At 43.4% G+C, this 11631-nt stretch overlaps 1 protein-coding gene across 6 annotated transcripts in view; it reads right to left on the reverse strand.

Moving 5' to 3' along the window:
• Positions 1-522: 522 nt before the first annotated feature.
• The window catches only part of KIAA1841 (KIAA1841 ortholog), a 53338-nt gene continuing 42229 nt past the window's right edge, over positions 523-11631 (reverse strand). The window contains exons 15-21 of one of the 6 annotated variants that reach the window (XM_019516627.1): positions 11229-11328; positions 8748-8839; positions 8628-8656; positions 8454-8527; positions 5738-5826; positions 4219-4310; positions 523-2570 (exon numbers count right to left, since the gene is read on the reverse strand). In XM_019516627.1, the coding sequence (XP_019372172.1) occupies positions 2534-2570; positions 4219-4310; positions 5738-5826; positions 8454-8527; positions 8628-8656; positions 8748-8839; positions 11229-11328 (513 nt within the window). In that variant the 3' untranslated portion in view covers positions 523-2533. Of the gene's footprint in view, positions 2571-4218; positions 4311-5018; positions 5827-8453; positions 8859-11228; positions 11329-11631 lie in introns of those variants that run through there. The other 5 variants (XM_019516626.1, XM_019516629.1, XM_019516628.1 and 2 more) reach the window with 5 other exon arrangements.

Consider the following 11631-nt stretch of genomic DNA (forward strand, 5'->3'; position numbering starts at 1 on the left):
AGGTTAGTACTTGCAAATACAAGTACTAATCTGCTGTTTTTTTTTTTTTATACACAGCAACACACGTGTAGATGCTGACCTGGCTGACTGGTGCACAAGAGTACTTTCGTGCGGGGGCTTCCTGCCAGCTAGCTCTGCACTGGAACACCGTTGTGCCCCAGCCATCCCCTCTTCAGTGTATCAAGCCAGGTCGGAGCAGTCCCAGGCTGGCTGGCAGGCTGACCCCTCCTCCCCTGCCAGCTGGGGGTGCTCCCACAGGGCTCATTGTGCTGCAGTCCCAGGTGTATAAACACAGGGCCAGGAGCAATGAACTCTGGCACTGGAGTGCATATTAATGCACAGCAATAAACACGTAGATGCGGCCACTGACCTATACCTTAATGGTTTAAGAAAGGTTACAAACCAACATTCGAAGATAAGTATATCGTCTGCCTTCACTTCTGAAGAATTATTGTGATTTGGAGCTTTTAGTACTGGATGAGTTGAGTTATTTGGTTTTTGCAAGTCCACACAAAAGCAAAGCATTTGCTAAATCAGTCTAACATTTATTTTAGTTAAACTGAAACATGACTTGAAAGTTAATACAGGATAAAAATTCAGGGTAGCTGGCAAGGGAAATAAGCATTAATACTTAATAAAATATGAACTGCACCTCCACAACATATATTGCAGGTGTGTTTATAAAAAGAAATGTAGGTTTTGAATAGAATATTATATAGGATACTGGCATGTAAAAGTGGCACCTTTACATAAAACAAATTTATTAGGCTTTCCTCTTCCTGAAGAGAAGAGGTTTCTTCCCCCTTTTCAAAGTCAGTAGTTCTAAGGAAACTAAAACACATCTTCACACAACTGCAAAATTTACAACTTCCTTAGCAAAATTTACACATGCAGTTTTGGACATACTATACTAAACAAATCTCAAACCCAAGCCAAACTCTGTTTCTAATACATTTTGAATTTAAGAAACTGATGATCATTTTTCAAGTATTTAACAAATTTTCTTAACTTTTAAATTACAAAACAGCATTATTTTTTCTCAGCAGGTCTGAGGCTTTGATAAAACCTTCCTGTCTGAATGGAAGATAAAGCTTTGCATTAAACTTTCCTATCCTGCCCCAAGCAACAAACCAGAGAGTCAGTGGGAATCTTCCTTTGCCTTCAGTGGGCTATGAATTAGATGTTACATCGGAGGACATGTGTCAACAGAGTTAACCTTCATATTAGTATTTTTACTGAAACTCTCCATGCTCTCTCAAGTATCTACCTTCTTTCCCATTTAAATTATATGAAAAAACTCTAGAAACAAGGCAAATAAAGGCCTGAAAATTGAGACAGTGCATTTTAAAAGGAAGCTTTTTGATTTTTCTTCAATGATCTTGCCAACTTATTTCTAAACCCATAATTTGTAGGATGATTATGATCTGGAATGCATTTTCCCTGAGCGCTCCTTTTGCCCGCTTAGAAAACTTAGAATATGGTTTTCAAAATACAGCTTTATTGCCATTTCCTTTGCTTAAAAGTGATTTTGTTCCATGCAAGTTGTTCCATTTTGGTAACACTGGACTGTGCACTAAGACAAACCTGGATTCTGTTGCTACAGACAAGAACATTTCAGTGCACTCTATTGCAAACCAGGGTTATTCTGGCAGGTTTAGAAAGGTATTTCCAGGCCCAGAAGTCTATATGCAATATGCCTCAAAATGATTTTCTTTCATTTCAAAGATGCAACGCTAGCAACACGTGTGCTAACATATTTATAATGACACTGGTATCAATAATGGAAGAAACTTTCTTACCCAACTCTCTCTAGCGACCAAGCAAAAGGGAACCAAAAGATAGTAGATGCAAGAGAAAAGTCAGGTATGAGATGGGGATGAACATTTTGTCTTCCATGCAGTAAAGCTGAAAAGATTAATGCCTCATGCATGAGATGCAAAGTTACCATATCATCAGGAAGTCAAATGTAACAGGAACTCTGGGATTCAGCCCCTTCTTGATGTTCACCTTAGCATGAATGGGAACTGTGTGTGAAAAGGGCTGATTCCATTTCACTTCATGCAACTCACAGGAAATTCCCTTGACTTAAGTGGGTTACATCAGCCCAGCATGTATAACGAAAATTAGAAGTGCTAGATGATGCATTTTAACACTGCTAACCACACTCACAGTTCAGTAGTATTGTTTTTAAATGTCTAGCAGGGAAAAGACTCCCACCCCTCAATAAATAAATAAGGATTTTCTAATATTTTAATTTTGCAGATGTATAAAATGTTTTCTATGTAGCTTAACGCAATAGCCTAAAAAAAGCAATTAGATTAAATCTAAGAAACTGTGTATTTACAATTAAAATAATTACAAGACCTTACTGGATTTGCATTCATTCATCATAGCAGAATAATTTACATGGCTTACAGTAAAAAATAAATAAGTCACTTAAAAGCTTTCAGAGAATGAGTCCCCCGTGTCTGGAGTACAGTACAGTTCCAGGAAGCAGCAATGCATTCTGGCTATGGTTTCTTCATGAGGTTCCTTAGGTTGGACGGCTTTGACCAAACCGAGATTTAGACCTGGATTTAAAACAAATAGTAGCTCTGTGTCAGGAAGCCCTTTAGCCATAATATTACTGGCATCCAAATAACCTACTCACGGTAACTGTGTCAGTTTACTACTTCAATTGCTTGTCTAAATCTGCTTCTTTATGATGTACAAGTTGCCAAAAGCCTAACTGTAAAACACCCCAGGGCACCAGGAGAAAAAGAACAGTATATTATGGATGCAGTTCCATTTCCCTCTGTGCACCTAAAGGGTCGTTTTTCCACCCTGCCCTGTGTACTCGTAAGTGTGTTCATAGACTGAGTGGGTGCAGTAGGTTATACCCAGGTTGGGTATGTAAAAAGCTCTGTACATGTGCCCACTGGGGTAAGTCATAAAAACCTACCTGGCCAAAAGCCCACAATCAAAAGATGGGAAAAGGAAAACTGTCCTCCCAAGTTTTAACCATAACAGCTGCATGGTTAAGGCAGTTTTCCAGGAAGCAAGGAACACACGGTTCTATACTCCCTTCACCCAGCGTGGGTTTGACTTTGTCTCTCTAAAACTCCCAGTGCAGTCTCACACCATCACACCACAGGTTGTGCATTACCCAGATACCTCCTGCAGTGCTCCTTTTCAGGGTGGCAGTAAAGAGAAGGAACTATGAGAGGCCAAGAAGAAGAAATTAAGCTGGAGGACTGGTGGCTCAGTGGCATGCCTGCTGCTCTGCATGGAAGCAAGCCCTGGATCTTAGCCTGTCCTTTAGGGCTGTGAGAAGCTTTGGTTGCCAAGTCAATTTGGAGGAGATTCAACCTGGTTCAGCAACTGAATCTCTGAATCCAAATCAAACTGAGGGACCAGTAAAACAGTCCAAATTGATTTGAAACCTCCAAATTGATTCGGAGAAGATTCTGGCAGTCCCTGTGTGCCGCCGTAGGGAGCTGGATCTGGGCTCTGTGCCGTAAGTGGGAGGTGGGGGGGCCACGAATACTAGCTGCTTTACACAGGCCTACTGTCCTCACTCCCGATGGGTAAGCAATGTCCATGCTGTGTTGTACTCTGCTCATGCTCCAGTTTGGGGGTGGGCAATTATTTCAGCTGGAGGGCTGCTTAATGACTTTTGGTGAGCTGTCAAGGGCTGCAGGGGTAGCCTTGCCCCTTGACAACTACCCCGCACTGATCGCCACAACCTTTTTGGCAGGTGTGCCACAAACTAGCACCCTCTGAGTGCTACTCTGATTGCGTTCTTCTGCCCAATTTGCTGGTTTGCTTTCTGCTTCCTGCCCTGTCTTCTGCTGTGCTGTCTCCTCCCTGATCTGCCACACAAAGGTTGCCTGTGCTACCTGTGCCTCAGGTTGACCATCCCTGTCCTAGATGGGGGAAAGCTCCACCCTCTAACTGCTGACCTTTGCAACACATTTGAATTTTATTTCAAAAAATATTTTTGTCCTGCTTTGTGTGCATTTGCATAAAGTATATAGAGGTGATTTCATAATAGCTCAAAATAAAGACTGGCTCAAAATATAGACTCTTGTCTATTGCATGTAGGGGGTGTGAGAGTATGAGGGAGCGGTACAGGAAAAAATGCAGATGTAAAAGAAGAGTTTGAATTGAGCTGCACTTTTTAAAGTCCCACAAGGGACTGTCCCGGCTTCTCCTGCTATTTTAACAGTATCTTCTTACCTTGTGTTTTTCTCCATGTTGTTTTGCCGAGCACTGACTTGTGCCGAGGCCTTTATCTGAGCTTCAAGTCTAGAATAAATACCACCTGCGTGCTGAAATCCAGAGGAATCAAATCATAACGATATTTCTGCTTAACTTGCAACTGCCTGAAGTTAATAATTTTCAAATAACTGACTCATATTTGCAGAGGTAATGTACTCCCATCATACAGGCTCACGAGACTGCAGATGCTGCACAGCACCAAACACTAGGACTCTTCAAACCCATCCCATGTACTGAGGGTGCAAGTGGACATAACTGAAACATTTCTAAGCCTAACAAGGTTTGAGACATTAAAAAAGGAGCATTTCAGCTGCCGAGCCTTCCAGCCCCATCACAGCCCCTGGCTACAGTGCTTTAAAACTTCCATGGCTGCATTCAGGGCCATGACACAGGGCTGCACAGGTCTAGGGGAGTGGAGTGGATTATCAGTGCAGCTCTGCAACCCCTGTCTCTTGAGGGCTGTAGCTCCACCTCTCTCCCCAATGATATCAGCAAACACTCTTGTTCACTCTGCCTCTGCTCTCCTAGACCAGGGGGGAACAACCTTTTTGGCAGGTGTGCCACAAACTAGGACCCTCTGAGTGCTACTTTGATTGCATTCCTCTGCCCAATTTGCTGGTTTGCTTTCTGCTTCCTGCCCTATCTTCCGCTCTGCTGTCTGTCCCCTCCCTGATCTGCCACACAGAGGTTGCCCGTCCTACTTGTGCCTCAGGTTGACCACCCCGTCCTAGATTCTCTCTTCCCACTCCCCACTCTCTTTCCTCCTCCCCGCCATCCTGGAACTAAGAGACTGGAGACCTAGTTCCAGCAGTGATGTAATATGCTGTCTAGTCTCCTGGTTCCAGTGGGGTAAGTACTTGGAGACCAGATGCGGAGAGGTATATGCAGACTGTGGTCTGGAGAGCAGGAATCCTGGCTCCGAGAGATGCAGGGTCTCCAGTCTCACAGCTCTGGATTCTCCTGCCTTTGTCAGGGAGCAAGAGATTTCAGGGTTTCCAGTTTCCTGGTTCTCTCCTGGAGAACAAGAAGGGTTCTCCAGGAGAGCAGAAGCAGAGCGCACAGAACAGTGGTCATCGACAGTCAGGGGGAAGCAGAGCACTGTGGGATGATGGAGGGGTCCCATATTGTACACCGTAGAATATCCATTCATAACAAGAAGCACTTCTAAATAGCACCTTATTCTAACATCTTTGTTTTGGAAGCACTTTGTCCATTTTTGGAGTGCTTCAAAAGCATACGAACTGCTTCAAAGTTGATGTCTGTCCACATCCCAAGCCAAGGATTTCTAAAGCACTAACAATTTAGAAATCTTAAGCATTTTACAAAATTAATCAAATGCAGTTTTGAGAACAGATTATAATCTGCTCACATTCATCAGGAAGTGTAAGGATTCCACTCTTGTGTTTTATAAATACTTGAATTCAAGAGATCTGAACAAACTCTCTCACATTAATGTTGCCACATTAGGAAGTCTTACTTCTTTGCTGTCCTTTGACTTGACCCGGTCCAGGTCTCCCAATCTCATTTTTATTAGATGCCCTGTGATCTCAGACATCCTTCGCTGATCTGCAAGTAATAAAAGAGAATATTTAAGGCAAAGATATTTCTTGCCACAAGATGAAGAAGGGACGGTGATATGGATGCTCTAATGCAATGTGGGCCAACCTTTTTGGGTTTTTTTTAAATCAAGTGTACAACAAATTAAGCCCCACATCTTCTGTGTGTCACTCTGATCCCCTTCTCCTATCCAATCTGTTACTCTACTTTCAACTTTTTGCCTGATCTGCTCCCATGCTGTCTGTCTTCTCTCAGATCTGTCACATGCCACCCACATAGGCTGCCCATGCCATTTGTGGGCTAAAGGTTGGCCACCCTGGCTCTAGTGTATACAGAAAAAAAAGGCTTGGTCTTGGCTCATGTAGAAAGTACAAGGATGTCTGGATAATGAATTGAAATAGCATCCATTGGCCTATGCAGGTATGAAACTCCACCTACAATCACTGCACACTCAGATCAATGTCTAGAGGAATGGCTTTGAGTTTTCCAAAAGAAGCAGGAAACTCCATTTACTGCAACCAAATCTTTGAGGCCTTAATTATAGGGAAAACAGCAATATCCAGATCGGAAAGTCAGGTGCCTAAACGGGACTTGTGAGCGTATCTAGCTAAGCTGCAAAAACATGATCCAGAAGACACCCTCAACTCAAGCAGCTGCAGCACTATTAGGTGACTATATTTTGAATCACAGAGATCCCTAATGTGCCTCACCTTGGGTTTCAATTCAAACTCGGAATTGACCCTGTCTGGGCAGTTAAATGTCAAACTTGCCTTCACTGTGATCCAGGTGGGAGGTGGAATGGTGCCTAAGTTACCCGAGCATCCTTCTCTATTAGGTGTGCTCAGAGACTGCCCCAACCACCAGGGTACAGAATACCCTCCAACCTACCTGCTAAAGCTGAGCCACTTGCTGTTCATAGCTGTATAGTAAAAGGGAGCAGCATATTGTAACCTGGTGGTTGCGACATGTACCCAGAATGAGGCAGACTTCAGTCTAGCTTCTGCTCTCAGAGTTATTTCTTGGTCATTAACCAATGATTGTCTCATGTAAAACATATAAAGCAGTTCAGGGAGCAATAACCAGAATCCTGGTCTCCCCCTTTCCAGCTAAGTGCCCTAAACAGTATGCTGTAGATCTGGCTCCTGCTTGCTTACTTTTCTTTCTAGCCCTAGGCTTCTTGCATTCCTTTCTGGACAGTTGCCCAGCTCCACAGGGAGGGGTGGAGGGCATCTCCCCTCTTAGCCTATTTTATAGCCCCAAGGTGACAGCTTCCTTCCAAGACATGGGAGATGGAGGCATGAATCTCATCAGGCTCGGAACAGATTAGAACTCAGTCCTCACACATTCTGGGTAACTGGTAGGCTGTTATGTAGAAGGTAAGCACTATCCCTCACTTCCACTTTAGGTGCCTACCCTTAAAAAGAGAGCTCATCCCTTTACATCCTAGTTAAATGAAGCTGCTGAATGTGCAGCTACAAGTCCATAGCACCTAAAGCTGCTGTGCTGACATGGAAGCACCTAAGGTACAACCTTGATTTTTCCCCAGATTAGGGAACAGCCACAATCAAATATGCTTACTTGAAGCAATAGTCTCAAGTGATAAATTATGAAGGCATGAGACAAAAAACTTACAAAGATATCACACCTTTGTGATCACATCTACCTCATAATCTTTCTTCATGACTTGTGATGACATGTTAAATAACCACCACTTAAGAACCAAAATATCCACTACCGGAAAGGGAATTTTCCCTCTGCCTCCCTTCAGATGTGACATTTCCCCCCAAAATTATCCTAGTGAGGGCACCAACACTGCTTATTCACAATACCTAATCTCCAATCTTGTGGTAGGATGCTGTCTGAATTTTTTCCCTTTATTTCTTGCTGTAGAGGGTTTTTTATTGGGTTGAACAGGGGTGGGAGACAAGTGAGAAGTTAATTACAAATGCTAATTTCATCCTAATGCACCATTCCCTAGAGCTCAGCCCTTCTGTATATTCAGGAAGATTTCATAATTATTGTGTGGCATAATGAAGCTGGGCTGCTTCTATATTCTGGCACTTATCACAATTTTTGAATGTCAGAATTAAATGTATACTGTGCCCAAATATTTATATACAATCTACGTTAAGATCCAATTGAGGGAAGTCATCTATAGCACTTCTCTCACATGGAATAGAAGCAAGTCTAAAATACCTCATCCAACAGAAAAGGCAGCACATGTTAGCTGCTGGGGCAAGAAGCTCTGTTGGTATGAGATCAACAGAAGCCCACTGAAATAAGTGGAGCTATGTGAATTCACACCTGTCTGTAGGGCAAGAGGGAGAGAAGAGAATCAGTGGGTACTTCTGAATGGTGCAAAGCAGCGTGGTGCACAGGTCTGCATGTGCAAAGTCTGGAACTGAAAGCAGTACGGCTATGTTGGCACAGATGGTTAATAATCCCTACTTCTCTGCTTTTTAGGGATGTTATGGGCCCAGGTCTCCCTTTGCACAAGTCGGTCAGGTCTCACTGCAGACCTGTATACAGCCATTCTGAGATTACATCCAGCCTCAAAATTCCTAAGCTGAGCATTTTACTGTAACATACCATTTACAGAATAATAGTAAATTTCTATTCACAACTGAAAAACTGACCATCTTCTCTCTGAGCATCTTGGTTGAATCTCAGTGATCTGGAGGCATCCCACTTGTTCTGCTGCATACTCACACTGGTTAAAAATATAAACACACACAAGAGTGTTGTCAATAGCACACTACTAAGTGGGATTTCTCACTGGATGTTGCCAAGGACTGGGGAGAACTACTTACATGAATGGAGATGCATCTCGAGAATTTGACTGCCAAAGGAAACAGAAAGTATGTTCCTAAGCACATTTTCTCTCAGAAGACTGACTAGGATGAATAGTCTGCTGCACAGGTCAGATTTACCTTCTCAGATGGTTTCTCCCTTTTTTGGACACTGGGTGAAGACACTTGTTTCTTTGGATGTTTGATAAACTTCTTTAGCTTCTCTTTTCTCCCTGCTAATTAAAGCACTATCTAGTAACAAACACAGCCATCAGTCATCACAGTAGCTGCACAGAGACTTTGCCATTCCTATGTAAGTAGTAATCAGCAAAGTCTATTTATAGATTAATGACAACATCCACAGTGAAAAGCTTGAGTATACTTGTACAATCTCTATATAGCTTTACACACTATTTCTCTGTGCTTAAAGTGATACCCCATTAAATTTAATCAGGGACCAAAGGCCTTGAGGACATCATATAGTTTTCCACAGTCTTCACTTTTGACAGAGGAGAGAATGTCCCATGATCATTTGCTCCAACCCCTTCCCTTCATCTTGCTGTGCAGCTAGCCCCTTCTACCATAACCACCAAAAGACTGAAAGAAGAGAACACATTTTTGATGCTATCGTGCCACTGGCTAGTCATCACACTGTACACTATACCCTTTTTCCACCTTCTTTTTCTGTCCTTGTCATTTGGCCAGCAAGCAATTCAAAGTAAAGAATGCCTTTTATTTGTACGGTGCTTAATGCATCAAGACATTATTTTCATTTGGCCCATAGTGCTGCTGAATGAACATTATCCATCTCACCAATTTGCACAGCACAGATCCATTAAAATAATTTTGTGCATCAGTCCAGTAAAAAGAGAAGAATGTTGAAGGACAGCAACTCACAACAGTTTGGGGTTGAATTTGTTTTAACATGGAGTTCAGCTCTAACACTTCACTATTTACTAGCAAATGCTGTATGGCAAGCATGTCAAATATGGTGCGTGGGGTTGGTAGAGGAGCCAGGAATTTGGGGGCAAAGTAAGTGGGGGTAAGACCAGCTGTCAAAATCTGAGTGCTCTTATGGGCATACACGTTGGTGGCAGGGGGTGTGTGCAACAGTCACATTAACTCTTACACAACTGCCAGTCACTCTATCACCTCTATTGGGTCTGAATCAGGCCCAAGACTTCTTGTGGTCCAGATGAAGCCCATTAGGAACCCTGTGGTCTGGATCTGGCCTTGAGGCACAGATAAGTTTGACTCCCCTTACTATATGGTTTGTAAAAATCATCTTCCTGCACTCTGAAATGTAAGGGAACAGCAGGCATTTATCTCTGTCTGTTGTTTTCTCTTCTTGTGACCTCTGTTCTTTTCCCAAACCTTGCACTCTTTCACCCACACAACTCTAATGCATGGGCATTATTCATAAAACTTACCTACCAGGATAGCTGACAATGAGCAGCATTCTGCCTCATACCTCCTGATATATCTCACCTACTCAAAACCATGTATATGTGTGGGAGATAGTGAGCATGATGGAAGATGTAGCAGGGCACTGAGGTGCCTGCTACTGGTGAATCAATAAGCAGGGAGCCTAGCTGCTGGTTGCCAGGGTAACCAAGGGAAGTCAGCTGACTGGAAGGGGCAGGGCCTGGCTCTTATATAACTCCCAGGCTGAGGCCAGACAGGCAGTTCCCTGCTGGCCTCATAGGGGAACCACAACAGTGTGGGAACCCCAGCCCCGAGCCTGAGCAGTGGGAAGCCCTGAGTGTGGGCAGCATGAGAAGCCCCAGAACAAGGAGGCGACGTGAGTGACAAGGGCCGCGGGGAGCCCGAGCGCTGGGGGGCACCGTGAGTGACGAGGGCTGCAGCTAATACCAAACAATGTCTGATAGTTCTGCGAGGCTTAGGGCATGGTACAGGGGTGGTTGGAGCCACACATAGCCCATAAGGCTGGGGTGTTCGGAACCCCGTTATATAAACAAGGATCGAGGTAGCAGGAACCGTGACCAGGGGAACAAGAGGCAACCACCCTTTAACTTTTATAAGATCCAGATGTGGTGGGCAAGAATGAGGGTGCTTTAACCCAAACTTGACACGGTAGGGGGCGCTAGGGCAGAGCACGGTAACCCTAGGACATTCCCCCCCCCCGCCTGGTACAGAAGAAGAGAGGAAGGCTCACTGGAATCCTAGGAAAATTAAGACAAGTGCTTGTTCCATCTAGCCCTTGCCAATCTGCAATAAGGAACCAGTGTGTTCAAAGGCAAAGGCCCAGAAATACTGCTGTAAAGGATGCAAGCACAGGACTAGTAATCTGACCCTTTACTTCTCCTCCCACATTAATTTAGGTGAGGAAAGGATAAGCAGATCTGACAGGAGCCCTTCCAATAAATGCGCCTTTAAATCAGACACCCTCTACCTGTCCTTTTGTTTGTTGTTTGCTGGTATGATTTCCAGAAGAGCATAGCTGCCACAGGCAATTGTCTCTGAGACAGCCAATAATATAATTCAAGGCAGGTAGTTTATGATAGAATTTACTTATGAAGATTTCAAGTGACTAAGAAATTAAGGATTGTATTCCAATTCCAAATTTTCAGAGAAGCCTTGTGAAAACAGAGATAATTATACCTGGTTTCCTGCATACTTCCTCTTCATCCCCCACTTCATCCTCAGTGACCTCTGAGCCAGTAGTATATTCCTCTTCTTCTGATAATAATGACTGTTGTTTCTAATTAACAGAAACACAAGTGCCGCATACATTTACTTTTCCTGTTCAAAGTCTACAGGCTTTCTAGATCACTAGCTTTTTTGTTGCAGATAAAAGACCGATTACCTACTCAAAGCCTTATTTGATAAACCTGCCCAACTAAATGAACAAAACAAACACACAAACAAAAAACCCCCAAGAAAACTTCAAGCATCCAAGACAGGTGTACAGCATCTTGTTGTGTTTCATTGGTTTCCTTTTCTGAGGGGTTTACTGGGTTCTGTTGAAAACTGCAGTGATGTAATTGAAGCAGGGAGGTGCATA

This window comes from Gavialis gangeticus, unplaced genomic scaffold (genome assembly GCF_001723915.1).
Source record: "Gavialis gangeticus isolate Ggan-Ray unplaced genomic scaffold, GavGan_comp1, whole genome shotgun sequence".
NCBI lineage: Eukaryota > Metazoa > Chordata > Crocodylia > Gavialidae > Gavialis > Gavialis gangeticus.